The sequence below is a fragment of the Hypanus sabinus genome, chromosome 10, assembly GCF_030144855.1.
Source record: "Hypanus sabinus isolate sHypSab1 chromosome 10, sHypSab1.hap1, whole genome shotgun sequence".
NCBI classification, from domain to species: Eukaryota; Metazoa; Chordata; class Chondrichthyes; order Myliobatiformes; family Dasyatidae; genus Hypanus; species Hypanus sabinus.
The window spans coordinates 122,569,340-122,594,496 of NC_082715.1; the positions used below are offsets into that span (position 1 = coordinate 122,569,340).

The 25,157-nt window shown below is 37.2% G+C and overlaps 1 protein-coding gene and 1 long non-coding RNA gene across 7 annotated transcripts in view; one reads left to right on the forward strand and one right to left on the reverse strand.

Annotated features, from left to right (window-relative positions):
- babam2 (BRISC and BRCA1 A complex member 2) overlaps positions 1–25,157 on the forward strand; it is a 178,571-nt gene that overhangs the window by 102,174 nt on the left and 51,240 nt on the right. For all 5 annotated transcript variants that reach the window (XM_059982816.1, XM_059982812.1, XM_059982815.1 and 2 more), the window contains exon 7: positions 14,414–14,523. In XM_059982816.1, coding sequence (XP_059838799.1) covers positions 14,414–14,523 — 110 coding nt within the window. The remainder of the gene's footprint in view (positions 1–14,413; positions 14,524–25,157) is intronic.
- LOC132401053 (uncharacterized) overlaps positions 6,977–25,157 on the reverse strand; it is a 55,098-nt gene continuing 36,917 nt past the window's right edge. For both annotated transcript variants that reach the window (XR_009514465.1, XR_009514466.1), the window contains 2 exons: positions 12,651–12,771; positions 6,977–7,586 (listed from right to left, as the gene is read on the reverse strand). This is a non-coding gene — a long non-coding RNA (uncharacterized LOC132401053). The remainder of the gene's footprint in view (positions 7,587–12,650; positions 12,772–25,157) is intronic.

Consider the following 25,157-nt stretch of genomic DNA (forward strand, 5'->3'; position numbering starts at 1 on the left):
GCAAATCAATGTAGTATCATCTGCAAATTTAATTAGCAGATTGGAGCTCTGGGTGATGACACAGTCATGGATGTACAGAGAGTAAAGGAGGGGGCTTGGGATACAGCCATGGTGGACTCCCTTGTTGAGGGGCAGAGGTGAGGGAGCCCACTCTTGCCACCTGCCAGCGATCTGACAGGAAATCCAGGATCCAACTGCACAAGGCAGGGTAAAGGCCAAGGTCTCGGAGCTTCTTGTAAAGCCTGGAGGGAATTATGGTGTGGAATGCTGATTTGTAGTCCAAGAACAGCATTCTCACATAAGCATCCATCCTCTCCAGGTGTGTAAGGTCGGTATGCAGAGCCCTGGCTTTTGAGTCATCTGTCCATCAGTTGTGTCAGCAGACGAATAGTAGGTGGACCAGTGTGGGTGGTAGCCTGATGCAGATGGAGTATCTGACCAGTCTCTCAAAGCATTTACTCATTATTGAGATGAGTGCGATAGGACGCCAGTTGTTCAACCAGTCCATAAGTTGCAGGATCAGTTCGGTGTTTAGGGTAAATGAAGTAATCCCTTCTGGTTCAAGAGCCTGGTGACTGAGGGATAATAACTGTTCCTCAACCTGGTGGTGTAGGAATTAAGGCTCCTATACCCCCTTCCTGATGGCAGCAGTAAGAAGAAAATACGACATCGATGGTAGGGCTCTTTGATGATGGATGCTGTTTTCCTGCAACAGTGATCTTTATAAATGTAATAAAAAACACAAAATGTTGGCAGAACTCAGCAGGCCAGACAGCATCTATGGGAGGAGGTAATAACGACGTTTCGGGCCGAAACCCTTCATCAGGAGTGAAGTAACGGGATAAGAAGTGGGGGGAGGGATGAATTAGAGAGCTGGGAAGTGATAGGCTGGAGGGAAATGGGCTAGGGGGAAGGTGGAGAATTATGGGAAATAAAAGAGAAAGAAAGTTAGGGCTGGGGAGAGATTATAGTGAGGGGGAGAAAGAGAGAAAGAGAACCAGACTAAAATTATAGATTGGGATGGGGTAAGGGGTGGTGGGGGGCAGGGGTATCAACGAAGGTCCGTGAGTTGAATGTTCATGCCGGCAGGTAGGAGGCTACCTAGGTGGGAGATAAGGTATTGCTCCATCAACCTGCGTGTGGCCTCATCTTGACGGTAGAGGAGGCCACAGACAGACATATCGGAGTGGGAGTGGTCTGTGGAATTGAAGATCCCGCCACTGCTGGAGGACTGAGCGCTGGTGTTCGGCGAAACGGTCTCCCAGTCTGCGGCGGGTCTCCCCAATGTATAAATGGCCACATCGGGAGCACCAGATACAGTATATCACCCCAGTTGACTCTCAGGTGAAGTGGTGCCTCACCTTAAAGGCCTGTCTGGGGCCTAGGATGGTGGTGAGGGAAGAAGTGTGGGGGCAGGTGTAGCACTCCTTCTGTTTGCAGGGATAAGTGCCTGGAAGGAGGTCGGCGGGGAGGGATGGGGGGGGATGAATGGACAAGGGAGACGCGTAGGGAGCAATCCCTGCGGAAAGCCAAGAGTGGGGGGAGGGGAAGATGTGTCTGATGGTGGGATCCTGTATAAATGTGCTCAATGGCGTGGAGAGTTTTACCTATGATGGACAGGGCTGTATAAAATACTTATTGTAGGCTTTTCCTTTCAGAAGTATTGGTCATTATGCAACCTGTCATACCAGGCCATGATGCAATCTGTCAGTATACTTTCCAATGCACATCTATAGAAGTTCATCAAAGCTTTAGATAATATCCTGGATCTGCGCAAAGTTCTAAGAAAGTAGAGGTGCTGCTAGGCCTTCTTTGTAATGGTACTTAGGTACTGGGCTCAGGGCAGATCCTCTGAAATGATAACACTGAGGTATTTAAAGTCGCTAACCTGCTCCACCTCTGGTCTCCTGATGAGAACTATCTCATGGACTTCCGTTTACCTCCTCCTGCAGTCAATAATCAGTACTTTGGTTTTGCTGACATTGAGTAACAGATTGTTGGTGTGGCACCATTCAGCCAGATTTTCAGTCTCCCTCCTATATGCTGACTTGTCACCAGCTTTGATTTAGCTGAGAACACTGGTGTCATCAGCAAACTGAAATATGACTTTGGAACATGCGAACTTAGCCGCACAGTCATTAGTATAAAGAAAGTAGAACAGGAGGCTAAGGACACACTTGAGCTGATAATGATTTGGAGGAGATGTTGTTACCAATCCGAACTGACTGGTGTCTGACTGTGAAGATGCAGATGCAAAAGGAGGTATTGAGTCAAGGTCTTGGAGCTTATTGATTTGTTTTGAGGGGATGATAGTACTGAATGCCAAGTTATATTCAATGAAGAGCATCCTGATGTATGAATCTTCTCTGTCCAGATGTTCCAGGGTTGAGTGAAGAGCCAATGAAATTGCATCTGCTGTTGACTTGTGAATGTAGACAAATTGGAGAAGATCCAATTTGCGTGTCAGGCAGGAGTGGATATGTGTCATCACCAACTTCTCAAAGCACTTTAGCACAGTAGATGTAAATGCTACTGGACAATAGTCATAGAGGCAGATCGCCACATTCTTCTTAAGTGATGCTATAATTGAAGCCTGCTTGAATCAAGAGGTTAAAGATATCAGTGAACACTCCAGCCAGTTGATCAGCACAGCCTTTAGTACTTAGCCAGGCAGCCCATCTGGAATAGATGCTACCCATGGGTTCACTCCCCTAAAGGGTAATCGTACGTTGGCCTCAGAATCTGAAGCTACAGTTGTCATAAAAATGCCTTCATGTCCTGTCAGTCAAAGTGAACGTAAAAGGTATTAAGGTCATCTAAGAGTGAAATTTTATTTATTTAGTATAGTCTTTATCGCTGGAACTTCTCTGTACCTTTTGAAGGTAGTTCACATCTAAAGGCATGCAGAAGAATAAGGATCATGCTGTACAGTAGACCAAAAGCTTTGTGTCATTTCTGACATCTTAATTTTTATAACTTCTTTTCCTTAGACTACCAAAGCTAGTACATTGAACCCAGTGGTAAATTCCATCACTGATTTTTATCTCATAGAAACATAGAAAACCTACAGCACAGTACAGGCCCTTCGGCCCACAAAATTGTGCTGAACATGTCCCTACCTTAGAAATTACTAGGGTTACCCATAGCCCCCTATTTTTCTAAGTTCCATGTACCTATTCAAAAGTCTCTTAAAAGACCCTATCGTATCTGCCTCCACCACCATTGCTGGCAGCCCATTCCACACACTCACCACTGTCTGCATAAAAAAAAATTATACCCCTGACATCTCTGTACCTACTCCCAAGCACCTTAAACCTGTGCCCTCCTGTGGCAACCATTTCAGCCCTGGGAAAAAGCCTGATTATCCACACGATTGTAGGTCCTGATTTATGTAGTGGTCCATGTTTCTTTGTTGACACTTGTTATTGATGAAGAATGATCCTGTACAGGAGCAGGTTGATAGAGCTGTTTAGTTTGAAGAAGTTAACTGTATTTTCTGGTACACTCCAGTGAATGATTTGCTGGTTTTCCAAACATTCAGATGTGCATTCTGCAATTCAGTATTCAAGTTTAGAATGGGGTTGGAGTGATGCACTTTTTTCTTGTAAATTGGCTCCATGGGAGGGGGGGGGGGGCTTGTTGGAGGAGTGTTGCAGTATCTTACCAAGAATATTGGGTATAATTGTGAGGCATAGACATAGCGTTGTGTGATACCAGTCTCCACTAAAATTGAGACTGTTCTGGACCCACTGCTGGCATGCAGTCATATACAAGACATAGGACAAAATAGCAGCTGAAGATAGCACTCAATTTTGTTTCCATGTACAGCTATGAAGGCAAATTTCTGCCCTAAGTTTTATCAGTGCACTCTTTGGTTGCAAGCTATCAGCTAAAATTAAGTTGGTATTGCTTCGTAATTTAAATGTTGTAGATTCACAGTCTATGGTTATCTCAGCCATGACTGAGTTCTGGATAAAGTTTCTTTGCAGTGGGCAGCCTTTCCAACATGGTAGTGAAAATAAAGAAGTAAGGCTTATTTCACTTTTCTATTGTGCCAGCTCTAGAAATTACTGACAATATTTTTACTCTTTTGATTAACTTATGGGATATTGTTCAATGAACAGCTTATTGTTCTAAAAGTTCTATGAGTAAAGTTGTTCTATGTTCTATGAATGTACAAGGAATACAATACAGAGAACTCAATACAGAGATCATATACAAGATTGGCACAGACATTATGGACCTAAAGCCCTGTTTCTGCTGTGCTGTTCCTTCCATGTTCTGTGAAAAATGTTGGGAAGATAGCTTTTGAGACGGAAAACTGAGATCCACATCATTAGAATTCACACAAAAATATTTTTAGAAGAGACTGCAATAATTTTTTCTTGTGCAATAGTGTGCCCAGAAACTCAAAATAGACAGTAGACAGTAGGTGCAGGAGTAGGCCATTCGGCCATTCTAGCCAGCACTGCCATTCACTGTGATCATGGCTGATCATACTCAATCAGTACCCTGTTCCTGCCCTCTCCCCATATTCCTTGACCCCGCTATCTATAAGAGCTCTATCTAACTCTCTCTTGAATGCATCCAGAGACTTGGCCTCCACTGCCTTCTGGGGCAGAGCATTCCACATATCCACCACTCTCTGGGTGAAAAAGTTTTTCCGCATCTCTGTTCTAAATGGCCTACCCCTTATTCTTAAACTGTGGCCTCTAGTTCTGGACTCACCCAGCAGCGGGAACATGCTTCCTGCCTCCAGTGTGTCCAATCCCTTAATAATCTTATATGTTTCAATCAGATCCCCTCTCATCCTTCTAAATTCCAGTGTATACAAACCCAGTCACTCCAATCTTTCAACATATGACAGTCCCGCCATTCCGTGAATTAACCTTGTGAACCTATGCTGCACTGCCTCAATAGCAAGAATGTCCTTCCTCAAATTTGGAGACCAAAACTCCACACAATACTCCAGGTGTGGTCTCACCAGGGCCCTGTACAGCTGCAGAAAGACCTCTTTACTCCTATACTCAATTCTTCTTGTTATAAAAGCCAGCATGCCATTAGCTTTCTTCACTGCCTGCTGTACCTGCATGCTTGCTTTCATTGCCTTCCTGTTCTTGCCACCAAAGTGGATAACCTCACATTTATCCACATTAAACTGCATCTGCCATACATTTGCCCACTCACCCAACCTGTCCAAGTCATCCTGCATTCTTTTAACATCCTTCTAACATTTCACACTGCCACCCAGCTTTGTGTCATCAGCAAATTTGCTAATGTTAAACAAATTGTGAGATTTTCTTGTTATTTGATGCCCCAAGACACCAGCTGTCAGCTCCACAGTTACTAAATAAATATTTCTAATTGTCAGTTCACCCAGTTATTTTTCAGCATGTCTTAACAGCACTGAATAGAATTTTTCCAGTGCCTATTTTTAATTCAAATTTGCTTAAATCAAATGAACCAATTATATTTTTACTGGAGAAAAAATAACTTACAAAGTGTATATTTTCATATACTGCTTTTAAAAATATACCTTCAGGTTCCCCCATACAATTTACTCCCAATCTTGCATGCTGTGAATTAGGTCAAATACATTTTATTGTTTATTTGGTCCATGCAGAGGTTCCAGTTAAGATCTCATGATAGATAGTAAAACCTGGAATTTATAAAGTACGTATGTCTAACTGTTGGTCTCTCCTGAGATCTCCCCAACCCCAGACCTTTCCTATTTTATCCTTCTTACCACTTCTTGTATCTGAAAACTTACCAAGCTCAGTTCTGGTATTAGGTCAGTAATCGGAAACATCAGCACTGTTTCCCTCTTCATTGGTATTGTCTGATGTGCAGGTTATGCTCAATATCGAATTCCAGCATCCATATTATATTGTTTTTGTTTTGATTGACAGTTATTGTGGTGCAGAGCATTGTTGACAACTAAACAGCAATCCCCTATTCCAAACCCAGTACTTATCTGGGGACTCCTATGCTCTAAACAAACAAAGCTAAAAACATAGTAGGTCAGGCGCCATTTATAGGAAAACATAGTGTTACTATTTTAGGTCCAAGATCCTTTGTCAGAACTAGGAAAGTTAAAAATTAGTTTTGGTAACAGAGAAGGTAGGAAACAGTTGGGTAGAACAAATAACTCTGGTAGGATGAGATCAACTGCATCCTGCTGAGTTCCTCCAGCATTTTGTGTGTTGCATGAATGTGCCACTTAGAAACAGATAGCTTCTTTGTGTACTGTATGTTATCTATTGGCAGTAGCAGGCCTGTGTCACATGCCTAGGTCTATCTGTCTCAGGGTTTTTTCTGTTCTGAATATTACCCCCCCCCCCCCCGCCCCACCACTCTGCTACTAAAGATCTGATGAGTTTTCTCTCTTTAACAGATCTGATGAAGAGTTTCAGATCTAGAGAAGATTTTTTTTGCAGATACTAACTGACCCACTAAAGGAAAATAGACTATCATGTGCACACAAACAAACTGGGTCTAAAATTAAAAACCAGTCATTTAACTAGTTGTTTCTGTTTCCAGTGATTTTGCCAGTATGTAACAATCAGCAATGCTCAGAAGATTAGGTAGAGCCTATGGCTGCTGGTTAATGTGCTGCTTTTGTAATGATAAATTAGTAATGCGTTACGTTGTGATCTTAAGGTTTTTACCAGCTCACCACTTGCATTGACTGATGAGCTGCAGACGTATTTTAAAGATCCATTGTAGGCCATTGCACCATTAATTGAATGCACAGGTATTGGAGTGCCTCTTGCATTATTTGTTCCATGGAAGTTTTCAATGATCAGGGTAATATTTTCTTTGGCAGCATGCAGTATTACCTTTGCATCTGGGTACAATGATGTGCCGTTCTAACGTACCTATTAGACTCATTCAGTTACAACTTTGCATCTTGTTATGATCCTCTCAATTATGTCAGTGCATTCCATAATTTAAAGTGTTGCAGTTGTGTCTTAGAAAGAAAATAAGTCTTTTTTATTAATAAATGATTAATTTACTAATAAATTTACTTTGAGTAAATGCATAGGTATCATAAAGCTGGCATATTAAATAGTTTAATGCTTATTGCACAAAAGAAAACTGTTAAATTTGATTTGATCTAGAAAGCAGATATTGGATCCATCTTAGCAAAGTTAACTGCCTGGTAGAATAAACAACAATATGAATAATAAAATAATAAATAATAAGAGAACTATTACAAACATCGTGAGAATAATTTACATTATTGGCAAAATTATTGGAAAATCAAGGTTTTTTATGATTTTTATTTAATTCTATTGTCAAACTGTTTCTGTGTGCATGTAACAGTCTATTTAAATTTATAGTTCAGTTCCTTGATGCATATGTAGATTATTTAAGTATTGTCTAATAAATCATCAGTGATTACCACAGTTAACTTTTCTTTGCCCTGCTCAATTATTGATCCAAATCCAAGCAGCTGCTCTAAAACTGGTACAAACCTGCCTTAATCTCAACCTAAAGTTTAATTAATGGGTGTAGATTTATAATCCGGGTGTTCCAGGTTCTCTGAGTTGTGTGTTATCCTGATTTAGATAAGTTGACAGCTTCTGAAATTAAACCAAAAATAATTTAGTTACCACAGCTTTGTGAAAACAGTGACATGTTAGCAAATTACCAGAATACAGTATTGTGTAAAAGTTTTAGGCGCATATATATAGCTAGAGTGCTAAAGATCTTTGCATAGTACTGTTAGTAATTTTATGTATTGTACTGTACTGCTGCCACAAAAAAACAAATTTCATTACGTATGTAAGTGATAATAAACTTGATTCTGATATGGGTTTCTATTGTGGACTGAGAGTGGGAAGGGGACAAGGAGAGGGAGATCATGCTTTGGAAAAAGGGAAGGAAGAGGGAAGAGAGCAGGAAACACCAGAGAGACAATCTGTAATCATCAATAAACCATTTGTTTGGAATCAAATGACCTTGCCTGATGTCTCAGGCTGGGTGGGTAAACAACTGCACCATTCTCCACCCTTGACACTTCTCTGCCATCTGTCCCAGACCCCTCCCACAGCACTCCACCCTCACCGTTCCCAACATCCTTTACTCCTGCCAGATTTGCAAACTCACTCTCCGCTTCGCATTGACAAATACAGTACTGTGCAAATGTTTTTGGCACCCTTGCTATATATATGAGCTTGAGATGTTTGCATAGTAGAACTGTTTGGTGTACCTAGAATAGTCAGCTAATTCTGAAATAGTATTCAGGACTGGAAAATGTGAAGGTGGCTAAATCTAATTTCTTTCCACATTGCTAGTGGAACAATCCCAGTGATTGTATAAACTTAGAAGACAGTATTGCACAAAAGAAGGAAGCTAAACTTAAAAGATCTCATTACTGGATCCAGATGATTGAGGCATTTGACCCACTGGGTGTTACTTCTTCAGAAACCTATGACTTTCACATCCCAATATATCCTACCTCCAGAATATCTGATTGTTTGATTTTATTAAATCATAAATATTTTTTCTTGAGACCTTTGCACATATGTTCACCACCTCTCAATAATTAGTGTATTTTTAACATCGATGTAAAATAAGTATCTATGCAATTAATTCAGAAAATGCTGCAAATGTAACTGCAATGTATCTTCAGAGAGGAAAGTGTTATTTTTTTATATTTCAAGTTGACCATCATTTGAGGGAATTGTTAATTTGCCTTTACAGATGCTTCTTGATCAGAAAATGTTTTCAGCATTTCCTGTTTAATTTCCAATGCAATGGATTCTGGTTAATTGGAACACATAAGGATCAGTACATTTTGGCCCAATTAAGCAACTGCCCCAATTAGTCGAAGTTTCATGGAATTAGCTAAAAGGTATTAAAAAAAGATAAACTACTGTTTAACTGAATAACAAATTATGTATTTACATGAAATGCAGAACAAACTAGATCAGTACCAATACTCTGCAGTACTGTAAAACCTTACATTAGTTCCTAATACTTATAAGCAGGGGAATTCATCTGCATCACTTTCTTCTGACCTTAAATGAACAAAATCAGCACAGATACCTAGTGCAGATAATGGACTGCCTTCATACAATGCTGTCGATGCTTTCAGTGTAACATTTAGTTTGAACATTGATATCTTCAAATTCTCCATAACTGTTGAAGTTGTGAAATCCATTCATTTTGCTCCCAGCCATTTTTTAACATCTTCGAACCTGAATACTTAAAGCTGCAAAGCAGTTCTGAATTGTTTTACTGGTTATATCTCACCAACTATCAGTGACAAAAATTGCTGCTTTTTGAACACAAAACACGTGCAATTGACTCTACCTAAAATCTGCTTACTTGAAGTGTGGTTTTGTGTGTCAACACCCACACAAGTGTACACGACTAATGCTAGTTAGAAACTGTTTGGCAACAGTCTTCTTCCCCAATTAAGTGGAACAGTGTCCCAAATAAATGAAGGGAATTGTGGCTATTTTCTTGATTAGTATTGTTCTTTAAGAGTTAGCCCGAATTAATGGCTGCACCAATTAACTGATGACCCAATTAACTGGAATCCACTGCAATACATAAAGAACAAGGCAAAACTGCAAGATAATGAGGTAGGCTACATAGTTCTAGAAAGCCAATGTTAGGCTGAATAGCTGAACTTTGTGGGGGTTTCTTTTGCTACAGTCTGCAGTATTTTGCTTTTCATCTTAAGACATGGTACAAAACTAAATAGTTTTATTTTTACTTATTGCTGAAATCTGATCGATTTATTAAGTATAGATTTAGCACCCTGCTACAGCCCAGTACACATTATTTCTAATAACACCAGTAGCAGTAATACTATTGTACATTTAACTAAATATCGTATGAGCACTTTATATCAACTTGTACATCTAAAGAATGCTTTTATCTGTAAATATTATTGTATATGATATATCAGAATCAGAATCAGACTTTAATCGCCAAGTACCTGTGCACATACAAGGAATTTACTTATATGTACTGTGTTTTGCACTGCAGTCCCTAATGAGCATTGTTTCATTTAGCTGTAAACATGTGTATGGCCGACTGTCAATAAACTTGAACTTGAATTTGAAATGTAGTTCATATGTTTAAATTACTTGCCGAATGAAAGGATGTTAAAATCTCACATAGGCCCCATTCCAGATGTACTGTTTTTGTGTTACTCTTTTTTTTGTATGTAACTAATGATTTAATTAACTAAATTAGTATTTTCCATCAGTCTTCACTTTGGAAGACACTAGCAGTGTGCCAGATATTGAAGAGTGTAAGAGAAGTGAGTGCAGTTACTATTACAAGGGAGAAGGTGCTCAAAAAGCACCTAAGGGTACATAATTCACCCAGGCCAGATGAACTGCACCCTGGGGTTTTGAAAGAGGTAACGGTAGAGAGTGTGGAGGCATTAGTAATGATTTTTCAAAAATTATTGGACTCCGGCGTAGTGCCAGAGGACTGTAAAATTGCAAATGTCATTCCACTCTTCAAAAAAAGAGTAAGACAGCAGAAAGGAAACTATAGACCAGTTAGCCTGAACTTGGTGGTTGGGAAGATGTTGGAGTCAATTGTTAAGGATGAGGTTATGGAGTACTTGGTAACTAAGGACAATATAGGATAAAGTCGGCATGGTTTCCTTAAGGGAAAATCTTGCCTGACGAATCTGCTGGAATTCTTTGAGGAGAATACACATAGGATAGATAAAGGGGATGCAATGGATATTGTATATTTGGCCTTTCAGAAGGCCCTTGACAAGGTGCCACACTTGAGGCTGCTTACCAAGTTAAGAGCCCATGGTATTACAGGAAAGTTACTAACATGGTTAGAACATTGGATGATTGCTAACAGGCAGGAGTGGGAATAAAAGGATCCTTGCTTGGTTGACTGCCAGTGACTCGTGGTGTTCCACAGGGATGGGTATTGGAACTGCTTTTTTTAATGCTATATTATAGATAGCTTTGTGTTGCCAAGATATGAAGATTGGTGGAGAGGCAGGTAGTGTTGAGGAAACAGTTACACTGCTGAAAGACTTAAACAGATTAGGAGAATGGGCAAAACAGTAGCAGATGAAATACAATGTTGGAAAATGCATGGTCGTATACTTTAGTGGTAGAAATAAAGGTACAGACTATTTTCTAAATGTGGAGAAAATCCAACAGTCTGAGATGCAAAGGGACTTTGGAGTCTTGTGCAGAACACCCTCAAGGTTAACTTGCAGGTTGAGTCAGTGGTGAGGAAGGCAAATGTAATGTTGAATACAAGAGCAGGGATATGATGCTGGGGATTTAAAAGGCACCTTCAGTATTGTAAACAGTTTTGGGCTCCTCCTCTAAGAAAAGATGTGCTGGCATCTTACAAGGAACTTTTGATGGCTCTAGGTCTGTAATCACTGGTATTTGAAAGGATGCGGGGGATCTCATTGAAACTTTTCAAATGTTGAAAGTACTAGACAGAGTAGATGTGGAAAGGATGTTTCCCATATGGGGGGTCGAGGACAAGAGGGCACAGCCTCGGGGTAGAGGTGGGTCTATTTAAAACAGAGATGCAGAGAACTTTCTTTATCCAGAGGGTGGTGATTTTGTGGAATTTATCACCACAGGCAGCAGTGGATGCCAGGTCATCGGGTGTATTTAAGGCAGAGCTTGATAGGTTCTTGATTGTACACGGCATCAAAGGTTACGGGAAATGGGGCTGAAAAGGGGGGAAAGGATCAGCCGTGATTGGATGGTGGAGCAGACTTGATGGGCCAAATAGCCTAATGCTGGTCTTATGCATATACATGCACCACTCAAGTTTTATGGTGTAGACACAAAATCAAATTATGCCTGAAGCACTTAGCAGGTCAGGCAATATATGAGGAGAGAAACTGTTTTGGATCAAGAACTTTTTAGCAGAACTGGAAAGGTGAGAATACAAATGCATTAAGGATTGCGTAGAGGAGAGAGCAGCAGGAACAGTGGGAATGTCTGGGATAAAATGCAAATAAAAATTACAAAGATTACAATTAATTTAAACACCAACAGGACAGAGAAGCAAATTGAAACTGGAAAGAAAAAGCTGATACCTAAAATTGTTAAATTGAATATTAATTCCAAAGGCTGCATCAGGCCCAGATGGAAAATGAGGTGCTATTCCTCAAAATTATGCAGTCATCATTGGAGGCCAAAAAGTAGATTAGATTGAGAGTGAAACAGAGAATTCAAGTGACAGGAACTAGAAGCTGAGGGTCCCCTTGCAGGTCAAATAAGTATTGGCAAAGTATTTGCCTAATCAGTGTTTGATTTCTTCACTATATCCATGTCATGCACAATGAATACAGTAAAATGGAAAAATGCAAGTGAATTGCTGCTACACTCCCCAGTTCATGTGAAGCTTTAGAGCTTCAACTTTATTTCTCTCCCCACTGCTGTTGCTTAATCTAGTGCACTTTAGCACTTCATAATTTTGTTAATGGATTTCCAACATTTGCAGTGTTGTATTAAACTTTGTGTTACAGATTATGGACCAGTAAAGTTTTATGTTACAAATAATGCAGCATTCTTTACTAATATGTGAGTAAGCACATTTCATCTTAACTGCTTTGATGTAGTTTACTGTAAACTGAGTGATCGAGAAAGGGAACTCCCCTTGGCCTTCCCACCCTCACTTACCCATTTCCGTACACTTCACCCTTTTAGTCATGGAAACTGGTCCTTAGGCCTAATTCATCCATGCTGACCATGGCCAACTCCTTTTGCCCATGTTTGGCCTCTGTTTCTTTTATGAATATTCCTAAAATATTACACAAATAAATAATTATTTAGAACATTCCTGATAGTGACACAATTACAACATGACTCTGGTTGTTTTTTGTTTCACTTTAACCAGCGTTTTCGGAGATTAGATGGTACAACGTGAACATACGCTAGGTTGCTAAGACTTTCATAATTTTTGCAGGGATAAGTGCTGCATAGAATGGAAGGCAAGGTATAAAGTATTTTTGAAAGCAATGGTTGCCTGTTTCCACTGTAAGTTATGGAATGAGGAAGTGCCTGCCTCAGAATAATTTAAATATTGATTAGCTCCAGGTATCCAGTTTCATAAATTGGACTCCAGTAAACTTCGTTCTACCGAAAGATCATCCGTCTGAAGCATTAATTCATACACCCTGCACAGTTTTTTTGTTTGCTTTTCAGAATATAATAGTGCCCTTGATTGCAAGTAAGATAATCTGATAAAAACACAAACTACAGTATTTCGTGGAAACCTGAAATGAAACAGAAAATGTTGGAAATGCACCTGCATTGTCTGTGCGAGGGAAACAATAATGTTCTATGTTGATGAAACTGGAAAATGTTAGAGGCACATATATATATAATATATATATATATATATATATATATATATATATATAGAGAGAGAGAGAGAGAGAGAGAGAGAGACTAAGACTTTCACACAGTACTATAATAATTTTATGTACTGCACTGTAGTGCTGCCACAAAAAAATCAAATTCAAATTCATGACATATGTGAGTGATGATAAACCTGATTCTGATATAGCTCTCTGTTGTAGACTGAGAGTGGGAAGGAGAGGGGACTTATGGCTGGGAAAGGGGGAAGGGAGAGAGGAGGGAGTAGGAAGCACCATAGAGACTTTCTGTAATGATATTTGGAATCAGGTGACCTGTGTGGTTTCTCAGGGCTGGGTGTGTTTGCAGCTGCAATACCCCACCTTTGGTGCTTTCTCTGATATCTGACCCGCACCACAACTGCAGTGCCCACCCTTGCCATTCCCAACATCCTTTGCACCCACCAGATTTACAAACTCTCTCCACTTCATATTGACAATGACAATACTATGCAAAAGTATATGTACCTAAGGCTTTTGCACAGTACTGTATAATCCAAAGTATGGAAAGTTGTGAGAGAGAAGATAATAGAATGGGAGCTGAATATAAGCTGGAAAGCAGGGAAAAAATAAAAGATGAAAGGAATGTTGACAGAAAATAAAACTGGGCAGTAACTGAACAAGTAAAAAAAAATCACATCTGAACAATGCATGAGCGGAAATAGCAGAATCATTCTATGAAATTATTGACTATTTGGTGAGATATTTCAGCACTTTACAGCTTTCCTGACTTTATGCTAAACTCAGCACTTGAAAGGTAATGATTCTGCTATAGAATAGATTCCCAGTTTGTAGTAATGCAAAGCAAATGGAGATCCTTGCAGAATGTGAGGACCTGCAGCAACTTCTAAGAGTGGAATTGATTTAGGAGAGGAAGATCTATGTTCTCTTGACTAATTTGATATATTGAACCACAGAAGGCCCATGGACTCATGAGAAATATATGCTACAGAATAATTACAAGACATTTCAACAAGTAATGAATCAACACATCTGCATTGACAATATTTCTTTTCTTCCTTGCAGGATACAATAATAGACCCAGGAGAAGACGTTGCTCTTCTGTCTGTCAGTTTTGAGGATGCTGAAGCCACTCAAGTGTTTCCTAAACTATACCTCTCTCCAAGGATTGAACAGTAAGTTTAATATCGTTCTGTAACCCAGCTGAAAGACCAAAAAAAATCTCAAATTCCATAGAATTTTACCATTCAACTTTTACTCAGATCTTAATTCTGCTTTTTGTTGTAGAAATCAGCATTAAGTCTACTTGTCATCAAATGCAAACTTGTATATATGTGTGTGTATATATAATAAGCCCAAATAATTCCAAATGTTACTGTCTTCTAAAAGAGGCCTTCAGAATCAAACATGGGCTTTATTCTTGAGGTATTGTAACCTAAGGAACTAACCTCAAACTGCACTCCTCCAACCAAACCTGTCACATGCTTTTATTTGCAATGAACAAGATGCGAGTAGAGTGTTTTTGAGACGTGGCAAGGTCAAAAGGATGACAGTGAGGATGATTGTCATTGACATTCTGTCAGAATAGCAAGTAGCAACCAGCCAGCTCCTCAGGGATGTATGGAAATTAAATATTTGTTTGTATTGTATTTAATTGATCTGGAGAGGATTTTAAAGATAAGAAGCCAGAATGTGGAGGTGATATTAAGTCAGGGGAAGCGAATAGATCATCAAGAGCAAAGACCAGCAAGTGAAGAATGATCTAGGTAGGGCATTAGGCTGAAACAGAATATTAAATTTTGAGCTGTCAAGTCAGAGGAAATGAATCTGGAGAAGCAGGGCAAACTTTATAATGTAAATGTTTGCAATATTGTTCACCAAATGTTTGAAGCTGCAAAGGGTATGGGAATGATAAAGAAAATATTGTTGTAATATAGAGAACAAACAAAAGGTGCAAAGTTTGCACTGGGTATTGTAGTTTTATCTTCATTTGGAACTTTGCTTGCTTTTGTTCATTATCTGACAAGAAAAGTGTGATGATGTCAGAAAATATACTGTAAAAAGTGCTTCTTCTGATACCATAAGACCATTAGATATTGGAGAAGAATTAAGCCATTTGATTAATCAATTCTGCTCTGCCATTCCACATGGCTGATTTATTATCTCTCTCATCCCCATTCACCTAATATGTGGTATCAGGAAAAGAAACAGCAAGAAAATCTAGACAGACAGTTATTTTCCATATGTAGTCAGATAGGTACCTTGCTGAGATATTCGTAATACTTAAGGCATCTTCAATTTGTTCATACTTTGAGAATATTCACTATGGTTTTAATCATGACAATGTAAAACATATTAAAGCAAAAATTATGTCAGATCCTGGTGATTGGGAAAGAGGGAAGTATGAGCAAAGCAGGAAATAGAACTACAAAAGGTGTAAGTTCAGAGGGGTACCACAGGAAATATAAAATGCAGCATTTTATCATTAATACGTGAAAATGATAAAACTTGGTGATATCAAAGTATATCCTTTGATAATTGGTAAAGTGATCCTATAAGTGAAAATAAAGAAACCATGTGTATATTATACTTAATGGTATTATTTGTAGTGGAGGAAGACGCTGTCTGCTAGGTACCCACAAAAAATATTATCAAATCATGATGGTAATATAAGCAAGATCAGGAAAACAAATTTTGACTTAAAGAACGTTGAATCCCTAAGACCATACTATTTACGTACATGTAAGGTTTTAAAAGAAGTGGGTTATAGCACTGAAAACACCCCAACAATAATTCTCATTCTTCCCTTGGGTTAAGAGATTATTTCTATTTTCACCTATTACGGGCAACAAAAAGAAATAGCGATTATTTCTCTTGGTCAAATGTTGCTACATAGAGATGTTGGTAGAAGTGTGGACCATTTTTGTTTATAAAAAGAACTCTTTGATAAGGTGCAAAGTTATTTTATGTTAAGTGGCATATCCTCCATGATTTTACCAAATATGGTATTGAGGACGACTGTTTAAAATCTTGATAAATACATATGGAATACAAATGACCGTGCTGTATTAAGCACTCCTCAGTTGCAAAATGTAATGAGATCAGGATAATTCTGATCAGATGGTTTGAACGTTTACCTTAGTTAATGATAATTAGCATTTATCAAATCATTTCAAATAGAAAACATAGTAAGGGCATTTCCTTCTTTCCTGTTCAGAATTTTGTCCTTTGATCAGTTGCCATTTTATGCCATAAAAATATATCACAATCAGATTTTTTGAGTAATGTCACTCTGCCAGGCACTCAGTAGGTTATTAGTATTTTACATTATGTTATAAATAAGTAAAATACTATTATACAGGATGGAGTTGAATATCAGTAGCTCAATTGAGCTGTTTGAAGTTGCATTGTTCGCCAAGCTTTGCAATTAGCTTGCAGACATTTCATCACCAGTCAAGACGACATCCTCAATGTGCATTGAGAATGTCACCTTGACTGGTGCTGAAACGTCTACAAGCTAATTGCCAACCTTGGTGGATACTGCAACATCAAAATATTATTATTTGTGTTCAACCTAGAGGATAAATTACAACTTACTAAAATCAATGGAGAAAATGTCTTTGTGTGAGGAAAAGGAGTCTTTTGGAATAAGGAGTGTGTTTGCAGTTTCTAAACAAAACACTTTGTCAAAAATCATGCTCTTTCTAGCACTTTGTTTCTATTAAATTCATAGGTAAACCACACTGTAGTGTCTGTTGTGTATGTGAAATACTTGTTAGTTTGTTTTTTTTTAAACTTTTTTTATTGAGTTTTCAATAGTTACAGAAAGAAAAAAATACATACTCTTCTCCCCTCCCCTTAGCCCCTCCCCCCTAACATCCCTATAGAAAAAAAGAAAGAGTGCCTGGATATCAGAAGATCCCCACATGCTCCACGGGGTTCGTAATAACTTTCGTATATATATTTATTTCTTTCCCCAAATAACCATTTATTTTACCTTCGGAGCACCTATATATTTAATCCTGTCTTTTGTAAATAAGGGCGCCAAATTTTCAGAAATGTTTCATATTTATCTCTTAAATTATAAGTCATTTTTTCAAGTGGAATACAGCTGGAAATTTCATTTTTCCAACGATCTATACTTAAGTATGCATCCGATTTCCAAGTAACTGCAATAGCCTTTTTGGCTACTGCCAGTGCAATTTTTATGAGTTCATTCTGATATTTATTCAATTTGGGTTTCGATTTTATCCCTTCAATATCGCCTAATGAAAATAATATTGGATTATGTGGAAGTTATGTTCCAATAATTTGTTCCAATAAAACTCTTAAATTTGTCCAAAAAGGTTGAATTTTAGAACAAGACCAAGTAGAATGTAAAAAAGTACTGATTTCTTGGTTACATCGGAAACAGTGATCAGATAAATTTGGATTTAATTTATTTATTTTTTGAGGTGTAATATATAATTGATGTAAAAAATTATATTGCACTAATCTTAACCAGATATTTATTGTATTTGTCATACTATCAAGACATTGTCTTGACTTATGGACTCCTTGTTTAATTGCCTGTTTTTGAATCAAGCTATACATACAAGAAATAAATTTTTTAGTTTTTCCTTTTTGAATTAAAGTTTCTATGTCATTAGATTTCGGCAATAACATTGTTTGACCTAATTTTTCTCTTAAATAAGCCCTTAATTGGAAGTAACAAAAAAGAGTGTTGTTTGATACTTTATATTTATTCTTTAATTGATCAAATGACATTAATATACCTCCTTCAAAACAATCTCCTATATATCTAATCCCTTTTTGAAACCAATTATATAAAAGTTGATTATCCATTGTAAAAGGAATGTCTATTTTGAATTAAAGATCTCTTTGCTAATAAAGATTTCTTTGTCTCATCATCAACATTTATCTTATTCCATAAGTCAATCAAATGTTTTAATATAGGAGATTCTTTCTTTTCCCGTATCCATTTTGATTCCCATTTATATATAAAATCTTCTGGTGTATTTTCTCCTATTTTATCTAGTTCTATTCTAATCCATGCCGGTCTTATCTTTCTCAAAAAAAATGCAATAAATCTAAGTTGATTTGCTTTATAATAATTCTTAAAATTTGGAAGTTGTAACCCTCCTAGATCAAATTTCCATGTCAATTTTTGTTAGTTTGTTTTTTGAACAGTCTTACTTGACAGTGGTGGAATTGTATCAATCATGGATGATGGGGAACAAAGGCCTGAAAAGCAATGTGAAAGTACATTTGTAGGTCTTGCCCGACTATTTCATTGGTTTCTGCATCCATTTGATTCCCTGCATTGTGCCTGAGTTTTAACTCTTTCCTCCCGATGATTTTTACACATGCTTCAAAAATATCTAGAAATGATTATTGAAGTGACTAGTGACTTCCTTTGCTGCAGTGAGGTTTGAGAACGAAAATGGCGGTTAACGGAAATAAAAAAAAACTACACGTGGCCATCATTAACTTCTATATTCCTTAGCATTCCCAAAAATATGGAATATGAATTAATGTGGTAGATCATTGTATTATGGGAAGGTCAGGAGGGCAGTTCACTTCCTTTATCAGAAATAAATGTGCATCGTGCTTTTATTCTTAGTAGAGATTGAAATTGATCAAAACATTGTGTCTGTACAGAGCTTAAAATAGACTTAAATCAATAAAATAACTTGCACTGATGCAGTAAAAGCGTCAGAATTTTTTTTTAAGTGATTTGACCAAAAATAGCACAGTCATTTGTTCAGTTGTGTAAGCAATGTTGCATTTTATCCATTTATTCATTTACATTATGTTTATATTAAAAAAGGTCATCACTGTCATCCAGTAGGTCAGAATGTAGGAGTAAGAGTCACCACAAACACTTGACATTTTGAGAAATTCTTTCAAATTCTGTTTCTGTTATTAGATCACGATTTTTCATGTGCCATTTTGTTAAAAAGAAATCTTTCAAAAAATATTTTGTTAGTCAACACAGTCTTCAAATTACTGCAATTATTTGGCTTCTTAATCAGTATTTTTCTACTTTTATTTTTTAATTGTAGTTAAGATAATAAATTACTTTTGTGTCTGTGAGAGTAAAAATGCTGGAAGCTAGTTCAAGTAACAACAGTGAAAAGGCACAAATTTAACAAAAAAGACTTATGAGGAATTTTGTATTTTAAAAAAGTGTACACTTTACATGGATTACATAAATGACGGCAATTGATGGAAAATATAGGATTTTAACGTCTTCAATTCTTTTCCTTAAAGTTAAAATAAAGTTCTACAGTTTTATGGAAAACTAATGATATCCTGAATTTTTTTCTCTTAGAGGGCTCAAAATGTAATTGGCTTACCTTTACTTACTTGTGAAATCTAAACCAAAACTGTATACTTTATAAAACTTAAACAGAAATTGCAGGAAATAATCAGCAGGTCAGGCTGCATCTATGTTAAGAGAAACAATAATCAACATTGCAGATTGGAATTGAAAAGGAGACAAGTTTGTAAAGCCATCAATGAGTTAGGGAGGGGTATGTCTCAGATAAGTTCACCATGAAGATAATGCTGTAAATAAGGTCAAAGTTTGTTTTTACGTTTGAATGGCTTCTACTCGTTCATTGAAGAGATAACCTTCATTTGCTAATTCACCAAGAAAGGAACCCTTGAAAAAGATAATAGCTTTAGGAAAGAAATGAAGTGTAAGTAAATATAAAACTCTTTTAGCAATGGCTAAATCAAAATATAAAACTAAAATGCTTCTAAGATTTTAAGATTGTAAAGTCATAACATTGTGTAAGAGACTCTCTAAGCCTCGGGTGAAATTTATGACTAACACAAAACCCATGCAATTAATTGTGTAAAGAAAGCTGCATATTGGATACCTGCACAATATTGTCTTGGTGTTGGAGCCTTTAAAGCACCATCTCTTAACAGTAGTAGTTCTTGAGGAGCCTAATGTTAAAGTTAACAGAATGGAGAACAGGATATCCACCCTACCTCTTCAGCTCTCAATAAGGTACCAAGATGGCAAAGCTGGAAGTTCAGAGACAGAATCTGAGTTGTCAGGCCCCCTTCTGAAATAAAATAGAAAGCCTCACCTGTAAAAGCCTGGGAGATCTAGTCCACTGAAAACTCATCTTTTATCCTTGTCTGAATTCTCCACAACAGTATATTGGTTTGCCAATTTGAGAGTTCAAGATGACCTGCTTCCTTCCATTAGGGCTTGCTTGCTCAGTGCTTTGTAGCTATCCAGATATTTGTATGGTGTATAATTTCCGGCAGTGAAGTTAGATGTGTGATTTATATCAATTATAAGCTCAGCTTTTTACCCCCATCTATTATGCAGTAATATCAGGTGCATGGAGACATGCGATTCATACTCACATTGCATACCATGCCTACTGAAAAGGTCACATGTTTCACAGCTGAATTTGCATGTTTATTCAATCATGCAGTATGTTCAAAAAATTGCATTGAATGTTTATAACTATTTCTCCCCCATCTGTTAGTCCTATCACTTTCTTAGAAATTAAATAATACGATTGAACACAAATTTCATTCCTATAACCACTTTGATTATCTCAGTTACTCTTTCATATTATATTCTAATCATACATTTCAATGATTTGATGGTACCTTTTTTGATGATTGAAGTTATTGAACTTGGATTTGCTGCTTTTCAAGCCCAGGTTTTAGCCAGAATATTTGCAAATCATTTGAGGTGATTCAAAACACTGGAATAAAATTTCCAATGTCAATTGTGTTATTTCAGCAACTTTCCCATCCTCCTTTATGTCTTTGCATTTCTGAAAGTTTACAATTTGCCTTCATCTTAATGGGATATAGGAGTAGAACCAAGCAATCTTTGAAGTGTTGTAGGATCTAAATTGAGATCTGAAGGTCCCCTGTAAATTGACCAAGGCAACAAAGCTTTTGCAGGATGTTCATTTGACATCAACTACACATTTCCTTCTCTGCAATTATGAAGCTGAGAAGCTGCCCATATTCATGTGATATGTGGACCTATTTTTGTTGATGAAGTCATTATGGGTAAGTAATTGTTAAACTGGGAATCCTGTCTTCAAAAAATATTGATTTGTGTTTTTTTTCATTAAAAAGTGTCAGAATCAGATTTGCACATCCACAGATGGCAACTGCTTGCTGAGTTCACAGCTGCTGCCACTTTCACAGACCCCCTGCTGGGAAATGGGTCAGTGCTGTCAAAATGAGTTTTCTATGGCAACCTCTTGTGATTGCCATGGAAATAAGTAAAAATTGGATATGGCAAGTAATGGAGAGGAAGATCAGACTTGATAGGAAGTTGAGGGCAGATGAGAAGAGGAGGGTTGAAAGGCACTGTGGAATAAGATGAGGTTCCCTCAGCTTTGGAGCTGCACAGTTGGAACCTGAGCCACAGTGGTGACCTCAACTCAGTCACCTCCAGCACAGATCCCATCATCAAATGCCAAGGCACTGTGCTTTTATCATCTTTTCTTGTCCATTCAAGGGAGACATGGAAATCATTTTGGGAATGTTAACTAAAATATGTTGCAGCAGGCACTACTTGAAATCAATTATAGTTTCCAACATTCTACCTGCAAGTGAATAACAAAGGTGGTTGATTTTTGCTGAGAAACTCATCAAGTGCATCGACAACAGGGAATTGATTCCTATGCTTGGGTGAATCATAAAGAGTCTGTGTTCAATTTCTCAATAGATGGGAATGCAATTGAAAATAAATACACTTACAAGACAATGCACTTCTATGTGTACTTTTAACATAAGAGAAGTGCAAATGTTTTCCAATGTAATCTCTGGGTAAACATGTTTCAGTGATGATCATTTGAGAATACCATTTGTTAGACATTAGTGCAAGCTTTTCTTCTCACAAGAATTCATGCCATGAGATGTTTTACCTTATCTCAGAGAGGTTAGTGTAAGATGCAAGACCTCTGACAGCACAGTCCTGACAATTCACTGGAAAACCAATCAATATTTTATGTTTGACTTTGACTTTGGATTGGAGCTTAAACAAGCAACCTTCTGTCTTGAGCAACCATCTATCTTTCTGGACCTAATATTCTTTTCAATAAAGATCCAATAATAATGGGTTTTTAATTTTTTTTAAACAGTGTACCTTGTACCAAATAGACAAAACATTTGTTAGTAGTTAGTGTTGAATTGTGTCTCAGTTTTTATATAAAGCAAGTGGTATTTGAAAAACTTTGTATTTTACCATTGTTCTTGTATTTCCATGTTCTCACATTTTAGCCCGACATTTTTTTAAAGTCTTGAGTATATTTTTAATTTTTTTTAATGGAGTATATTAATGAGGATATTTAGATAAAATTATGTAAATACATGCCAAGACAGGCAGCATCTGTGAAGAGAGTGAAGTTCAGATCAGTTACCTAACTCTGATGAAAAGGTTCTTTGGTCTACAATAACTATTCCAACCTTGATACCAAATTATACTAATCCTATCTGACAGCATGTTATCCATTTTCTGCATTTTCATCTGCCTATCAAAGTGCCTGTAAACACCACTGCTTCCCCCCCATGATCCTGGTAGCACGTTCCAGGCATCTACCATTCTGTGTAAAATAATAAAACAACTTGCCTCTCACGTTTTCTTTAATTTTAAGCATACCTTTTTTTACCTTACATGTATGACTTCATACATTTTCCAGCACTTTCTGTCACTGTTTCTGTATTTATCTGCGCTTATATTTGTTAAATTTAAGATTAATAACATATTCAGCCTCCATGATGGCAGGTTCTTCTTTGCCACAATATCCTGTGAAATAGAAGTTCATTTACCATGAAAACCCATATTAAGATTGTGCTGCACCAACTTCTCCAGGTTTATTGCTGGCAAATGATTTTTAATGGAAAGCTTATGCAATACTTTGTGCATCTAAGCAGTTTGATTTAAGAAGATGCTCACATTAACTTTGCATAACTTAGCAAATTCCACACACAGTGGTAAACGATAATTTTAGCATTCAATATGTACCTCTCAAAACCAGCAGTAGTTCACTATTCAAACTGTTCATTGAGGTAAACTGGATGGAAAGATACATATTTGAATAGGCAATATAACTTTCCAACAGTGACTTAAAGATGGTGCAAGTTACCTTGCAGAGTAAGTCTTAACGTTTGGAAAATTACAGGGGTGAGATCCCTCCAAAAATATGAAATAATTTACAGTTATCATTGCATGGATGTCTCACCAACGGATTTTCCAGCAAATTGCAGATGTGATTTATGCATTTTAAGTATCGCAAAGGTATATTTCCTTGTGTTTGTTGACTTGTTTTCTATGGATCACTCATACGTTTTCTTATGAGTGCATAGACAAATTTGAACACAGTGATACTAAGTATTGCACAGTGGTGGATATTGCTTCTATTTACCTATTATGGTTCTACCATGAGAGCTTTATTAGAAGTTTCATTAAACATACTTGCAATCAATTTTGCATCATTATTTGTTAAAATTCACAGGCTTGCATTCTTCAAGGCAGAGATTGACAAATGTTACAGTAACCTCTCAAGGGAAACCCAAAACTAAATGTTCAGATTTAATTCAGCAGGATTAATGGGGAAGGCTAAAAAGTTCCCCAAGTGTGTCAGATCTTTGTTGCCTACTAAACAATTGTCTTGAGCACAATCTGTTAATTGCCTCTGCTTAACCAACTCTCAAAACATTCCACTTAAAACAAGAAGAGTCATATGTAGCCTCTTGTTTATAGTATATATATATTTATTTAATAGCTCTTATGGGCTAGCCGAGTAAAGATAAATAATGTAATGAATTATTGGACATGAATTTTATCTGACCAGACTAGTGTATCACAAGCTAATTCTAGATTGCTGTCAGTTGCTAATAAAGGAACACTTAATACTGAATGGATTGAATTGCTGGTATCCTGAATTTGTTTAAATACCTGGAGAAAATATTTAAAGCAGGAAAAATAAATTGTCTGAAAGTGGATGAACTAACTACCTCTGTTACAGAAACATTGACAGCATTATATGTAGGATGATTCGTGGAATTTGCCAAATATTCTGGAGTGCTGTTGGGGAAAGGGTAGTGTACTGTTCTGTTAGGCAATAGTTGCATAACCATGGAAATGTCATCCAAGCAGGACTGATGTATTAGGCCGCGAGCAGCTGTGATTCTAAGTTACAAAGAGGGGTGTGTTCACTGCAATAAAATAATTGAGTTTTATATTTGATTGATGTTTTTATTCCCTGAAGTTTAACTCTTCCATGTTCTGATCCCATAACACAAATTATATTAAAAACCTGAATTTGCCAAATTTCTCTACAAATCTGATTGCTCACCAAACATCACAATACAAAATTATCCAGCACATTATCTCTGATAGTATCACTTGTGACCCCATGAATCAGAGTTATTTACAACGGTTGCTGAGTTTCTTTCTTAATTCATCAGTTTGTCTTTCTTGCCTTGCTTATTTCTTGCCAGTAGTGAAAGTGTGATTGGATCAGAAGAGGTTCACTGCTATAATATTTCATTTATATCCTTTATAGCATATGCTTTATAGCATGCACGTTCTGATGCCCTAAACAGAAATGCCTTTGCAAAACAGAGAACTTTAAAAAAAACAATTGTGACATGAAATGTAACCATTTGACTGAGGTCAGATTGTCTTATAGTGCTGCACTAGACGTTTTGTGCAATAGCTTACTGTCATTCCTCCACCCATAGAACAAAGAATAACAGTGGAACCAGTTCTGTGGTTATTATGTAAAAAAGAAAAGGAAACAGCAGCTGC